General features: G+C 39.1%; 2 protein-coding genes across 2 annotated transcripts in view; both read left to right on the top strand.

Moving 5' to 3' along the window:
* Positions 1 to 874, top strand: part of LOC117945008 (zinc finger CCHC domain-containing protein 8-like) — a 4,458-nt gene extending 3,584 nt beyond the window's left edge. Inside the window, exons 13-14 of the mRNA XM_034872245.1 lie at positions 6 to 58; positions 98 to 874. Coding sequence (XP_034728136.1) covers positions 6 to 58; positions 98 to 507 — 463 coding nt within the window. The 3' untranslated portion in view covers positions 508 to 874. The remainder of the gene's footprint in view (positions 1 to 5; positions 59 to 97) is intronic.
* Positions 875 to 10,268: 9,394 nt separating this feature from the next.
* LOC117945383 (rab5 GDP/GTP exchange factor-like) lies at positions 10,269 to 15,985 on the top strand. The gene is made up of 9 exons (XM_034872842.1): positions 10,269 to 10,353; positions 11,399 to 11,583; positions 12,412 to 12,539; positions 12,880 to 13,031; positions 13,129 to 13,198; positions 13,303 to 13,438; positions 13,529 to 13,623; positions 14,479 to 14,735; positions 14,836 to 15,985. Exons 2-9 carry the CDS (start codon positions 11,426 to 11,428, stop codon positions 15,247 to 15,249), a joined length of 1,410 nt encoding a protein of 469 aa, XP_034728733.1. The 5' UTR covers positions 10,269 to 10,353; positions 11,399 to 11,425; the 3' UTR covers positions 15,250 to 15,985.
* The last annotated feature ends 161 nt before the right edge of the window (positions 15,986 to 16,146 follow it).

The raw sequence follows: 16,146 nt of genomic DNA, 5'->3' as shown, positions 1-16,146 counted from the left end.
CACAGCAGTGAAAATGAAAGTGAACCAGTGGTTCAGGAGATTTGCTCTCAGAGCCCTGGTCTGATCAAAACCAAAGACAACAGCCACCAGATCTCTGGTCCAATCAAAGCCCCAGACGACAGCCCCCAGAGCCCTGGTCCAGTGAAAGCCCCAGACGATAGCCCCCAGAGCCCTGGTCCAGTCAAAGCCCCAGACGATAGCCCCCAGAGCCCTGGTCCGATCAAAATCCAAGACGACAGTCCCCAGAGTCCTGGTCCAGTCAAACATCATGAAGGCAACCCCCAAAGCTCTGATCTAGATTTCTGTAATGAAGCGGCTGGGTATTGTGCTTCTCCTACGCATGACGAGAAGATAACAGCTGTTCCTCATCGTAGCAGGTTTGCAGCTGGCATCGTTCCGTTTGAAGATACACCAGAGTACACTGAAGTGGCTGAAGCCACAGGGACATACCTTAGGATCAGAAACTTGCTTAAGAGCTCCTCTCCGAGTTTAGCAAAAAAAAAATAACAATGTACTGGCTATATTTGGAACAAAATAATACATTGATATTTTATTTTCATGACCATCTTATCAAGCATGTTTTTAGAAGTTTATTTTTTTGTACAAAGTTGAATGTCTGTGCTGTGTATATACATTTGATCTGCAAACCTACAAAGGAGGGACATGGATTGATGCTGCAACAACAGTTTTTAAGTTTTGACCAATAAGTCTCTTTTATTTGTAACAGTATTGTTCTTTTTATTTTATTGTAAAATTTGTGAAATGGTCATTTCTTGACATGTAATAATTGTAATACCATGATGTTAAAATGGCCTTTTCCATTTTCATTCTACTTAAATTACTTAAAATCCATAAGTAAACTTGCTTTCGCTTGCTTGAGTGTGTTATTTCGTCTGGCAGCCACGGCTAGATGTGGGTTTGATTTCATTTAGCTGTATGTTGATAGCACAGATGGTGTAGTTGAGTGTTAAACCATCTTTAGCAGTTTAGTGACCAAGTTGACCCACCCTCCTTCCTAAAATCAGCTCCTTACTGATACAATGCACATTGTCAAAATTTGCATGTAATTGGAACTACACTACAACAATGTGTATCCTTTGCCCGGGACCTTAGAAACCTTGGTCTACATTTTGTTTTAATAGATTTATATCACAGCTAAAATAAAGATCATTGACCCGTTTTAACTCATCTGCAAGCCAAAGAACATCAAACAGCTTTAAAGACGCTACAGAGGCTAGCTGTGTCAATCAGTCATGGGTAGGAATTTAATAAAATAGTTGCCTGGTGTGTGTTATCATTTGGCTTGCAATTAATTTTGGAACATGACCATTTTTGTTTCTAATAAGTAGAGAATATTTATCCTATTGCTAGCAAAAAAAGAGTAAAAAAATGTCAAAGGAAATTCCCAACATAGTAAAAGTTATGTCAATTGTGTGTTTCTATTTACATATTCCAAACTAATAGCATTTAACAGTAAACACCAACACTAACGTAAACACAGAATAATTGTTAATTACTTGCATACATGCATACAAGACACTTCCATACAGCACATACTTATTCAATTATACATGCTCTTTGTTTCTGAATTAACCTTGTTATTTAACCCATTGCAAAGTAATGTGAAACAGATGTCTGTTAAGGGTGTCTGGTAAGGTCTACACTCCAACCTTTTGTAATAAAGCTATTACATTGCAGGCCTAAGCTCATCCATCTAGTCAAGACATGTCTGTTCTTGATAGACAGGTACAAAGGCACAACTGATTTAATAGCTGCAGCAGCTTTACAAACCAATATGAACTGTTGTTCTAAAATAAGTAAGGCAACAGTTTAGTTTTTTAGAATGGGAACAAAATTCCACAGTGAAGTGCCCACCAGTGGAATAACACTTTCAAAGATGATCTTTTTAAAAAAAAGAAAAAGTACACTAAAGCCATGAAATGTCTATGAACCACAATTTTCTTCAATTAAAAAAAAAAAAAAAAAATTATTAAATTATTTGTGGAGCCTAGAAACCTTTGGACAAACACTTTCCAAGAAGTACTCCAAAATAAGGGAGCCGTACAGTTCAAATCTGGAGAGTATATATAATTTAAATATTTATATTATATTGTCAAATATGACTGCATGGAATTGAAATGTAGTCTTTTTTTTTAATCATCAATTCTGGCCAGGGTCTCTAGGAGTATAAAAAATGATTGTCAACTTTTTACCTCGGCCTCATTTTAGGTTCTTTTGTCAAGTGTATAGATAGAGTAGCTTTGCAGGATGAGGGGCTGGGGACTTGGTTTCATAAGGGAGGCGCTAGTTAAACATTTGAAATGGGGGTACATCTTCCCCATCAAGTGCAGGGGAGGCAACCTGTAACTTATGTGTTTTAAACAGCCAAACACATTCTTTTTTTCCTGCAATTTGTGGTGGTTTTAGTAAAAAAGGAAATTCTGTAGTAACAGCAATCTGATTGATGCGATCATCCGTGTGATTCTGAATGATCCGTGAGAAACAAAATACCCATCTTGTAAAATACTAAAATATTATTTATATGTTAAAATTACATTGCACCGCAAGTTAAATCACAGGAATTGTGCGTGTGTGGAAATTTGCAAGAAGTGCTGCAGTTGACTTGATACATTGTCTCTGACTCAAATCAAAACAGCTACATGTGCATGTGTGTGAGGGATCCATATATAATTTTGCCTTAAACTGGCAGTGGAAGCTTGGAAGGGGGGTCCAGCGTCCTGCCTTAAAGATGAACTGAACTTGAATTTGAATAATGTTGATATAACAGATGTATTTTATTTCTTCTCACTGGTACAATTATTAAAATGGGTGAATTTGTTAAAAGATATAAAATGGCAAGTTGCATGTGTTGTTTTTGTTACATGGGCGCAGCCATGTTGGAATTCCACAATCTACTACGTCACTGGCATGGTAAGCTACTCCGTGGTTAACTAGCACTAGCAGCGCAGCTATAACAAAAGCATACAAAGAGTTGGAGACTAGCGGACATATGGCTTGGGAAACAGAAAGAAAGAAGTCTGTTGGGGTCATACTGTATTGCCCTTGGCTGCAGTAAGGATCTGTACAGGGCTAAGGCAGCTGGGGTTACAACACATTTCCCCAGGCTACCTTTGACAAGGAAAAAACAGTCCTCAACTTATAGCAAGCAGCTAGCTGCCTTAAAACGGACTAGCCCTCCGACAGCGCCATGGTTTTGAGTCTGTAACATTTCTTAGCGACAGACGATGTGGAAAGCTGTGCTTTTGATACAACAGCGTCACTGGTGAGGTCAAGTCCAACACACTGAAACCTGAGGCCTGCAGTCTCCAGTGCAGGGCAGACTGATAGACCACCAGCAAGTAAAACCCCCGATGCTACCTGCCGCAGACAGGAATAATCTGATATAGATGTATTTATTGTTGTACATTTCATTTGGTTTTTGATTTTATTTGTAACCTAGTTATCATTATCATCATTCACCCCCAGCCCAGAGTTAAACCTGCATGCCTTTCTGTTTTAACCTGACTCTAACACTGCTATAAGCGTCTTAGCAGCTCAGACACTAAACTAACATTAGAATTCTTAAATATAAAACTGTACATAAATAAGTACTACACATTATATAGTATAAAACTAAGTATGAATGTAATTGTATCTTAAAAACTTAATGTATATATGTAGGCCTAATATAGATATGGTAAATATATGTGGTGGTCAATGCCACTGGCCTCGGTACAGACGGTCAGTGGTTCAAATCCCGGTCAGGGTGGGTGTGTCCTTGGGATTGATCCTTAGTGCTACTGCCACATGTCCGTATCTCGGGTCCTCGTGTACCTTCTGAACACAACACGAGGACCTGAGGTACGGACAACATTTATTTATTTATTTTTCGGATTCAATTTCAAACATTCCGTCATCTCAATTCTTAAATATAAAACTGTACATAAATAACTACTACACAAATTATATGGTATAAAATAACGTCAAGGCTCGTGTCAGTTGCTGGGGAACCAGGGCCACCTGATGAAAAATGGGCTACTGAAACAACATCAAGAAGAAGGAACACGAGGACCCGAGTTTTTTTTCTCCACTTCACCAAGTAGCCTATCATCACGGCCATACTGTACCCTGACGTCAAGTACCGAGCTGTCAAAGGACGGGCAGGCTGTTCAGCTACACAGCTGCCGTGTACAAAAAGTATAAAAAGTAGCTAATCATTTGACATCAAAATAACAGCGTAACTCAGCTGTGAAGGTTTCACGGTGGCCTGGGAAATGTTTTCACCCAAACATGAAATAACTCAACTTTCAAATATTATTATATTGTATTACACTAGCTATATAATATAAAATGATTATAAATTACTATATTATGATGTATTTAATAACTGTAAAAAGGAATAGCCTAACCCTTAAAGCGGTCTACTATAGGCTGTATTTTACCAAACAGTTCTTGCACCCGGTTGATGCCTGAGGACAGCCGGTGTTTCTTTTGGAAGAAACCTGCAGCGAAGGCCATTTTTTGGACACTTGAACCGCTTGTTGCTTGCCCCTGAAGATTTCCACAGTTCAGAAGATGTATTATAAGTTCAGTTTTTTCTCCAATTCAGCACGTGAGTTCTCACTTGAAGAATCACGTAGGATATGTTCAGCTTCTCACGTGCAGAATGGAATTCGAACGGTGGCCTCTGCCTCTGTGTGTGCGGCTCAACGCGTCATCTCTCGTTACCATGACTCCCACTAGCGAGTTAATATTAAACATAAACATTACATTTTACTTTTTAAATCTATTTAATTACGGCGAAGAGTTGTTCATTTATATTGAATAATCTGATATAGATGTATTCATTGTTGTTCATTTCATTTGTTTTTTGATTTTATTTGTAACCTTAAATAAACCTTAAATATAAAACTGTACATAAATAAGTACAACACATGATATATTATAAAACTAAGTATGAATGTAATTATATCTTAAAAACTTAATGTATATATTTGTTATATCGGTATAATAACTATATGTATACTACAGGTGTAATAAATATATATGATACATGTGGTACATTACTTAGCTCCTGGATAGCATAGTGGTCAGTGCCACTGACCGCGGTACACATGACCCACGGTTCAAATCCCGGTCAGGGCGGGTGCATCCAGGTGGATCCCTGGGCAGGATCCATAATGCTGCCGTCCTAAGAAGGAACACATCATATCCGTATCTCGGGTCCTCGTGTACTTCTGAACACAAAACGAGGACCCGAGATACGGACAAAGTGGAAGTTGGACATCATTTTATTATTGATTTTTAGGATTCAATTTCAAACATTCCGCCATCTCAATTCTTAAATATAAAACTGTACATAAATTATATGGAATAAAATAACGTCAGTTGCTGGGGAACCAGGGCCACCTGATGAAAAATGGGCTACTGAACCAACATCAAGAAGAAGGAACACGAGGACCCAAGGTTTTTTTTTCCACGTCACCAAGCATAAATATACACTCACACACACACACACACACACACACACACACACACACACACACACACACACACACACACACACACACACACAGATACAGTAAGGAAAATAAGTATTTGAACACCCTGCTATTTTACAAGTTCTCCCATTTAGAAATCATGGAGTGGTCTGAAATTCAGAAAGAAGAAATTCAGAGGAAGAAATTCAGAAGACATTCCAGAAATCACAATGCATGATTTTTTAACTATTTATTTGTATGATACAGCTGCAAATGTATTTGAACACCTGTCTACCAGCTAGAATTTTGCCCCTCAAAGACCTGTTAGTCTGCCTTCAAAATGTCCAACTCCACTCCATTTATTATTCTAAATAAGATGGACCTGTTTGAGGTCGTTAGCTGCATAACGACCTCAAGCAGGACACCTGTCCACCCCATACAATCAGTAAGAATCCAACTACCAACATGGCCAAGACCAAAGAGCTGTCCAAAGACATTAGGCACAAAATTGTACACCTCCACAAGGCCGGAAAAGGGCTACAAGGAAATTGCCAAGCAGCTTGGTGAAAAAGGTCCACTGTTGGAGCAATCATTAGAAAATGGAAGAAGCTAAACATGACTGCTGATCTCACCTCGTGGGGTCTCAATGATCCTAAGAAAGGTAAGAAATCAACCAAGAACTGCACGGGAGGAGCTGGTCAATGACCTGAATAGAGCTGGGACCACCGTTTCCAAGGTTACTGTTGGTAATACACTAATACGTCAGTGTTTGAAATCATGCATGTCACGGAAGGTTGGAGACTAGCGGACATATGGCTTGGGAAACAGAAAGAAAGAAGTCTTTTGGGGTCATACTGTATTGCCCTTGGCTGCAGTAAGGATCTGTACAGGGCTAAGGCAGCTGGGGTTACAACACATTTCCCCAGGCTACCTTTGACAAGGAAAAAACAGTCCTCAACTTATGGCTAGCAGCTAGCTGCCTTAAAACGGACTAGCCCTCCGACAGCGCCATGGTTTTGAGTCTGTAGCATTTCTTAGCGACAGACGATGTGGAAAGCTGTGCTTTTGATACAACAGCGTCACTGGTGAGGTCAAGTCCAACACACTGAAACCTGAGGCCTGCAGTCTCCAGTGCAGGGCAGACTGATAGACCACCAGCAAGTAAAACCCCCGATGCTACCTTCCGCAGACAGGAATAATCTGATATAGATGTATTTATTGTTGTTCATTTCATTTGGTTTTTGATTTTATTTGTAACCTAGTTATCATTATCATCATTCACCCCCAGCCCAGAGTTAAACCTGCATGCCTTTCTGTTTTAACCTGACTCTAACACTGCTATAAGCGTCTTAGCAGCTCAGACAATAAACTAACATCAGAATTCTTAAATATAAAACTGTACATAAATAAGTACAACACATGATATATTATAAAACTAAGTATGAATGTAATTATATCTTAAAAACTTAATGTATATATTTGTTATATCGGTATAATAACTATATGTATACTACAGGTGTAATAAATATATATGATATATGTGATACATTACTTAGCTCCTGGATAGCATAGTGGTCAGTGCCACTGATCGCGGTACACATGACCCACGGTTCAAATCCCGGTCAGGGCGGGTGCATCCAGGTGGATCCCTGGGCAAGATCCATAATGCTGCTGTCCTAAGAAGGAACACATCATATCCGTATCTCGGGTCCTCGTGTGCTTCTGAACACAAAACGAGGACCCGAGATACGGACAAAGTGGAAGTTGGACATCATTTTATTATTGATTTTTAGGATTCAATTTTAAACATTCCGTCATCTCAATTCTTAAATATAAAACTGTACACAAATTATATGGTATAAAATAACGTCAAGGCTCGTGTCAGTTGCTGGGGAACCAGGGCCACCTGATGAAAAATGGGCTACTGAAACAACATCAAGAAGAAGGAACACGAGGACCCGAGGTTTTTTTTTTTTCTCACTTACCAAAATAAAACTCGTTCGTACTGAACCTACAAAAAGGGCAAAATACAACTCACTTTGCTCATAAAGAACCCAAAATTCAGTGCACAATGTTTTACAATAATATGTAGAACTGAAACCACCTAGCAATCATAAGATCGCGTATATTAACTTTTGGTGTTGTCATGGTAACGACACAAACATTTTCCAGTGCCAGCTACACTCCCACCAAATTACCTTTGATTAAATTAATAACCCAAAAGGTGCAGTTTAATACATTGCACACTCTTCCAACAAATCAATGGTAATTTCAAATCGGTTTGGAAAATATCACTCAAAGAACATTTGTAAACCTGAGCAATATGGTTAATCAGCAATGTACAACTCTCCAAACAAAGTGGCATGTTAATAGCTAAACACACAGGTGTATGTTATAATAAGTTAAGCTTAAGTTACTACGATAAGAAGGGGATACACAAGCAACTAACTGAGTTGAGATGCTCTCTACAAGAACCACTAACTTTTGAATGGGTCGTTCAACAATGGATGGCTTGGCATTTCAAAGTGACCACACTCGTTCTGCTGGATTCTTTTTTTTACGACTTGCGGGAACTGAATATCTCTTTGAGATATGCTCTTTTCTCCGTGTTCCAAATCGCGCACTTCTGTACTAAATACTAACTTTTTGAGTACATAGTCACTATGTGTCAAAGTCAAGGCCCGCGGGACAGATGTGGCCCGCCATGTCATTTTATGTGTCTAAAAATAAATACCAAAAGATAAATTAAGAGCGTGCTTTGACGAAAAACTCCATTTCCCACAATGCCCTACAACTACGCTAGCCGCGGCAGTGTCCATGACAACCATTGACCGTAACGGTCTATGATGCCAACGAGTGGAATTGAGATATAAATAATGATCCCAAAATGCCCAGAAGGAGAAAAGTTGATGCAGACAGAAGACTGTTTCAAGAAAGATGGGAAGGTGAATACTTGTTTGTGCTTCAATGAGAAAGACCGGTATGTCTTTTGTGTTATGAGGTGGTGTCGTTTGTCAAAGAGTAGCTACAATCTGCGTCGACATTTTGACACCAAACACGGAGCTAAGTACGCTAAAGCTAGCCTTCAAGAAAAGCAACAAATTGCCCAAGAATTAAAAGGCAAACTGCGGTCGCAGCAGAGTTTGTTCATGTAATCCACAGCCAAAAACGAGGCCGCGGTGAAAGCTAGCTTCATTGTGGCTGAGACATAAATTTACACCTCACAGTACCCCAGTTTTGAATAATAGGTACATATTGGTTGGCAGAAAATCTGTGTACATGGAGGAATGGAATTCCAGAGGAATCTGGGCAATTGCTCATTTAATGGACAGTAATGGGGTCTTGTTACAGCACGAGGAGTTTTGTGAGAAGTATCAACTCCAATGCAATGCAAAGTGGTATGATAGATGGTTGAAAGCTATTCCAATGTCTCTGAAATCAATGGTGAGAGAAGACATTAGGTACTCCGGGGTTTCTCCTGGTCTGAGGCAGCTCTGCTTAGAAGGAATTCCTTTTTGTGATTATAAATGTACCAGCAAAGTTATCAGTAATATTCTGTTAAGGGAATTTTATCCTATTCCAGTGAGAAGGAATTATATGTTGAAAGACTTTGGTGATGGAGAGGTTAGGAAAATAAGGAAAAGCTATATCTCATTCCCACTTCTTCCGAAGGTGAAAGAGGTCAACTTTAATATTTTAAATGGAATTTACCCTACAAACGAATTCTTAAGACTAAGATTCAATTTTGATACAAATAACTGTATAGTATTGGTATTTGTTTTGCTGTATAGTATTTGTTTTGCTGTTGTATAGTATTGGTTTTGTTTTGCTGTATAGTATTTGTTTTGCTGTTGTATAGTATTTGTTTTGCTGTTGTATAGTATTTGTTTTGCTGTTGTATAGTATTGGTTTTGTTTTGCTGTATAGTATTTGTTTTGCTGTTGTATAGTATTTGTTTTGCTGTTGTATAGTATTTGTTTTGCTGTTCTTAATTTATGAATTCCCTGTGCGGCGTCCTTGAGTGCCAAGAAAGGCGTCTTTAAATAAAATGTATTATTATTATTATTAACTGTGTTTTTTGTGAAAAGGAAACTGAGATTCTAGAACACGTTTTCTTTCTGTGTGAGTCAGTGCAACCCTTCTGGAAAGATCTGCAGAGCTGGTTACAGACCAGGGGAATTGGGATACCTCCTCTGACAGTGATGAATATTAAGTTTGGTGTTTTTGTTGAAGACAAGAAGGAAGACTTTGTTCTCAACAACTTGTTGACCAAACCCTCCCTGAGCCACTGGAAGAATGAGCTAAACCTTTTGTATACGTCTCTGAAACTGGTTAAGGTTGGAAAAGCCCTTGATTTGGTTTATTTACTTGAAACTTTTAATGTAATTTTAGATAGCCCCCTTTATTTATTTATTTGTTTGTCTTTTTTTTTTTTCTCTTCTGAATTTTAATTTGATATGTATATGCTTTTATGTTTTGACTTGTTTGACCCGAGGCAAATGTTGTTGTTTTTAATTTGGTTTGGTTTTTCTACTGCCTTGTTTGTTTGTATATTTGTATTTTGAATGAATAAAAAATAAGAAAAGAAGAAAAAAAAAAAGGTTTACAGATACGTATTTATACGCATGCGTGAACATCACGCGCATGCGCAGAACGGATCGTGCAGGCAGGACGGATCGTGTACCGACACTCCTCTGTCAAAATTTACGCACTATGCAAGATAATACGTAGTGCACGAAGTGTACTGTCTGTAAGTGCACTAAGGGAAGTACGCGATTTGGAACACTGGACTCTCGTTAAACCGGAACACCGGAAGGGAAAAAACACTACGATAAGGAGCGACTGCTTTGGTTATGATTTCACCAACTGACAGGTGAGAAGTTATTTCAATAATTGGGACCTTATCGTTATGAATGTTTGATATTAACTTATAGAAGCGTTGAATTAGTTTGTACATTTAACTGAAATAGTTAAATGGTTGTCCTCTTTAGACATTCGACGTTAGCTAACATTAGCCGGTGGTTCTTATTTCCAATCCCCTCAGCTGACTGCTCAGGCAATAGTCAGCACCGCCATGAACTGTTACTGAGCTTTTAATAGGGAATTTAAACGGAGGTTTAACAGGAGACTCGGTTCAGCTTCTTAGGCTACGTGTCGCTTTGATGTAGGCTAGTACTAGACATTGTGCAAACGTTTGTGAATAGAATTATCAGTCACATGAAAGACCTAGTGAAGGACAGGAAAGTGGAAGAAAGAAACACTCTGTTAGTGAAACCTTGAAAACGATTGGATATAATTTCCTCACAAGTTAAAACAGTCGTAGTTGGTTATTTACATAATAAACTCGTTAAGATACACTATATTTGAAGTTGTCAAGTGTTTTTTGATCTAGTTTTCTGCTGTTTATGAAACTAGCAGTAGTTTTATTGAAGCAGAATCTGACATTACTTCAAATTTAACCACTTTAACCAAAATAACAATTTCCATCTTCTTAATGGCAACAGATATAGAAATCCTAACGTTTTGAACATGTGAAAGAAGTGTTCCTGGGTTTCAATGTGCTGTGTGCCCTATTTGAATGTCTGCAGTAAAGATGCCTGAGGTTATGTGCCAAGTTAAGCATTTACAAAAGAAATTGGGTGCACATCCCACCTTCTGGCAGGTTTAGGACAAATGGAAAAATAGCGAAGTGAAAACATGTCTGCAGCACTGCTTATGCTCCCATAATTTAATACAAAAGGCAACGTTTCAACACCCCTGGGTCTTCTTTAGGCAAAAAGATTTTTTAAAAACATTTTTACCCAAGTTAAGCACAACCAGGCTATAGCGAACATGAGATTTAGGTCCCTGCAGTCACAATGGAAAGAAAATTATCCAAAGGAAATTATCGATTGACATACTAATGTTATTTCCAACAGGTTGGAGTAGCATATAGAAGCTCTACAATGTGGACAGATAAGCAAAGAGGAATCCGAGTTTCTCAGGAGGAGCTGCTCTGCAAGAACGCCTGCGGGTATTATGGAAACCCTGCGTGGCAAGGCTTCTGCTCCAAGTGCTGGAGAGAGAAAGCACGAACAGCTGGAGCCTCGAGGCAGGACACGAGGTAAATACGCTGTTTATAGACATCACTTAGACCAGTGGTTCCCAAACTTTTTCAGCTCAAGACCCAAAAGAGAAATTTGGTGTCTCCCCGGGACCCAAATTTACGAAACAAAACCATGAATGTAGATTTATATGAAGTATATTTATTCCACTATAAAAGTAAACAAAAACAGAAAAGGTCTCTATTCTCCTTTCTGTGTCTCACCCCTTTCTCAACTAATTTTCTTATCCCCTCCCATCATCCCTCAGTACCGACACCAACATTTTTTGAAATAATGCTGACTTGAATTTAATGAGATGTATGTGGCTGGTTTAAGATATCAACCAGCTGATCTAGTCTAGGTTCTGTTATTGAAAGTGCCATTCTGAGGTCATGCTGAGCATTTAGTCTGTTCTCTGCCAATTGGTGACCCAATAAAACGGGTCTGCGGCCCATTTTGGGTCCCGCACTAAGTTTGGGAAACATTGACTTAGACTCAAAGGAGCATTTAGATCCTGACGTTTCTGTCTGCTGTGGTGACATTGGTATGTTATCAACACAGTTGTGTTATTGTGTAGATGGAGTCATGTAACATAGTTACACCATAGAATAGATGATTACCTGAATAGACAGTGGAGGACATTGTTATGCATTTTTATTATACATATCAATGAGAAAGTTGCTGATGCATGTATTTAGTAATGATTGATGAACTCCAATCAGAAATTCTTTTATTATAACTTTCTCTTTTAATACAACTGGCTTCCAACTATCTGCTTGACGCAACCTAAGTGCTTTTTCTTTACACTGGGTTTAGATTTGGATCTCTAATGATGTCATTCCTTGTAGGCCGAGCAATGATGGAACTCCTCTCACCTTCTCCAAATTTGAGGTGAAGAAAAGCAATGAGAAGGGTCGTCGAATTAACACAATGAGAAGACTCTTCTGGGGCGGCCCATCACCCCCTAAACGTCCAGGTAGTACGGTTTGCTCTGTGTTCTTTGATTCTGTGTTTTTCCATCAAGTCAGACCTCCTCAGCATATGATTTCAGGGTGCAGTCATATAATGACAACAAAATCTGCAACTCAATAGCAGGTGTTTTCCCTCATTGTTTAAGGTACAGGTAGGGTGCATATTTATGGGTAGTGTAGTGCTGTTATCTCTGCAGGCTCACAACCATCTACCGAGGACTGAACCTAAGCATTGAGTTGGTAGTCAGTGTTGCAACAAATGGAGCCATTTTTAGTATCACGTTTTCAGTTTAAAACACGTTTCCTTGTTTATCTGGAATAACATCCACCTTTTGTCCCTTCTAGAATCTTCTGAAAGCCATGCAAATGTGTTGAAAGCTTATCAGAGCCTGGAGCCCGGGGACTTCACTGGTTTCCTGAAGATACTGAAGAGTCCTTCCTCCCAGCGCTTGCAGTCACGATGTACAGCTTTCCTCAACACAATGGAGGCGTACCATGTAATAATCTGTTGTATATGATTAACATGACTCTTCTTGTAATTTCTCTTTGATATGTCAGAGCTGTTCAGATCATAGCTTCTCATCATCTTTACAGGATCTGCCGGTACAGAAGCTGTGTGATCTTGTGCAGGATTTCTACCAGTCTTTTGCTGAATATTTCAGCAGTGAGTATAGATCAGTTCAACACTGGGCTGTTTATTCTGAACATGAAACTATACATGTGTTTTGAGTTTTTGTTTCTTATCCATATATTTGATTTTATTTTCAGGTTTTCCTGAGGCTCAGGTCACTCAAATAATGGAGCATGTAGAGAAATTAATAATGACACGGTTGCACAAATGGGTTTTCTGCCATGACAGCTGTGATGATGAACAGAAGGATCTGGCTCTCCAGAGAAGGATACGGTAACCCTTGCATACAAGTCACTTGGGTTGTAGTTAATCAAAGCCTCTAACCCAAAGCCCTGTGTAACACCAATGTTGTTTTTTTTGCAGATCTTTGAATTGGATCACCCCGCAGATGCTGAGCGTACCTTTTCCGGATAAAAAGACTGCAGTCACAGCCGACCCGTTTCTGCCTGCTATAACTGGTGATTCACAACTTCAGTACTTAAAAGAATCGTTTGTCATTTTGGGAAATATGCTTTTTCTCTTTTTGGAGTGGAGTTAGATGACTATTACACTTGCGTCTCATCGTTAACTATGAACCTACATAATCCAACCGTAACATGGTAGATTGTTGGTTTTTGATGAAATGCAATACAACATGTTAATTGGTGAGCTTTGGAGGTGCTGTTCCAAGGCAGATGTCATTACCTTTGGATAGAGGCAGGCTAGCTGTAGCCTTATACTTAATGGACAGACATGAGAGAGGTATTTTAACTTTCTCTTTTATCTGCTGGTTTGGCTCCCTCATTTTAAAAAATAAGCACACTAAACAGCATTGTGAGAATATTTGGCAAAATTGCAGGGATAAACTTTGAGAAGTTATCACTCCCATACAGAGCCAGAGCCATGACAAAGGCCAAAGTTATCCTCCCAGACCAAGTTAAGCCTTGTCCTGTAAATACAGGCTGCTGCCGTTTGGTTGCAGGTACATGGTATCAAGGTGTAGGACTAAGAGACTTACGAGCTTCCTGTTTGTCCCTGTAATTATTAGTCTTTTTAATACCTTGATGTAATTTGTCCCGTATGGATATAAATATTAGTACATCTGTAAGTTGTGTGTGTATTGCTGTCTTTTATTTTCTGCTGGCTGTAAAACAAATATTCCCCAATGGGGAAATAAAGTTTAGTTAACTTATTTGACTATATTTCCCAAAATTTTGAACTATTCCTTTAAGATCATGGGAGAAAACAGTGTTTCCCATGCGCTTTAAACATCATTAAATGGTCTGAAATGCTAGTCTTTGACATTTTGTTCTGCCCTCTTTTTTAATCAACAGCCATAATTGAAATGGATGCCAAACGAGCGCCTCAGGACAAACTTGCATGTGTGTCCAAATGCAGTCAGCATGTTTTTGAAGCACTTTCAACCTCAAACAGTGAGCCCGCTAATGCTGATGACTTCCTGTCAGGCCTGGTTTATGTGGTGCTAAAGGCCAATCCACCTCGCCTACACTCCAACATGCAATATGTGATACGTTTTGGTCTCCCTCACAGTCTGATGGCAGGAGAGAGCGGCTACTATTTTACAAATTTGGTAAGTTTATTGTAAAGTTCTCATCCAGCGTGCACCAGAGTAAGCTGTGTAACAAGGACCAGCTGATCGCTCATGTCTTTGCTCTTGTACCCTGTTTCAGTCTTGTGCAGTGGCCTTCATTGATAAGCTGGATGGACCAGCACTCAACCTCAGTCCAGAGGAGTTTGAGGGCTACATGCTGCGTCAGCGTGCTCCCTCTGAAGGAAAGAGGCAGCAGGTTGCCAGTGACGCACAACATCTGTTAGAGGAGCTAACAGGCAGACAGGAGAAGCTGGACCAAGGGATGGATGCTCTCAACATGCAGCTACAGACGTGGGTCAAAGCTGTTCATTCACAACTGGATGAGGCAACAGCCCAGTTTGCTCTAGTACAAAAGGAGATAACGGCTCAGGCTGAGCTCTCACAGGTTTTGTCCTCCTCATCCCATGATGCATCACCACCAGGGGACGAAAAAGACGAGTCAGTGCTGGTCTTTACGGATCAACATGCAGGTCCACAAGCTACAGACTGTTAGCTATATCAAGAAAACACCTAATCTGGTACTTGTCTCTTTTTAAGCATCAGCACTAACTTATGTAAATTGCAAAACAAGTAAACAAACAAAGATTTATATTTCTAATGTTACACTTGCACACATTCCGATCACAGTAAGCTTGGTAACTCGTTGAACATGAAGGAAAACTTCTTGAAGGAAACTTTTTGCGTTTGGTACCACAGAGCACACAGAGGTTTTTGTACTAACTTTGATGAAGATTTGCACTGGCATCCTGTTTGAGGAAAAAAGGCCGTTAAAAATACATTCCAATTTAAAAAAAACAGATGTGATTAGAATTTATATTTAAGCACTCAGGGTACACATCACTTGGTAAAATCACATAACGCCTCAAGGGTGCTTATTGAATATTCACTATTTTTTTGTGTATTATAACAGTGTGTTAATAATGTGCCTTCATGTAGAATGCTGTGAAATAAAGAAATATGCTACAGAAGAAACTGTTAGATGGTAGTTGTAGATGACTACAAGTCACAGGGTGGATCTAGGAGCTGTGGAACTGCTCCCAACAACTGCCTAGACGATGAAATAGCCGGTGCAAAAACAACTTGTAACACATTTTGCCGTCTGCGTTAGGGCGCAGAAGGTATGCGTGTTTCCAACTGTTGAAAGGTCTTTGAAGAATTTATAGGGTTTTGTGTTATGATCAATTATTGTATCCAATATTATATTAAAGTAAACTTAAAGTATGATTTCATTTGTGTTTTTGTGTTTTTCTTTACAAATTTTTTGAGCAGACAAACATTTGGTCTAGAGTTAGGTTTTAGGAATGTGCTTGTTTGCAAAGTCATACAGGAGTCAAGTGTTAAATGACCATGTTGAACGTTTGTGTTTATCATTTGACAGGAGTGCTGTTGG

The sequence above is a fragment of the Etheostoma cragini genome, chromosome 5 (assembly GCF_013103735.1).
Source record: "Etheostoma cragini isolate CJK2018 chromosome 5, CSU_Ecrag_1.0, whole genome shotgun sequence".
Lineage (NCBI taxonomy): Eukaryota > Metazoa > Chordata > Actinopteri > Perciformes > Percidae > Etheostoma > Etheostoma cragini.
The sequence above is the reverse complement of the archived record's forward strand: the minus strand, read 5'-3'. Positions and strand labels throughout refer to the sequence as shown.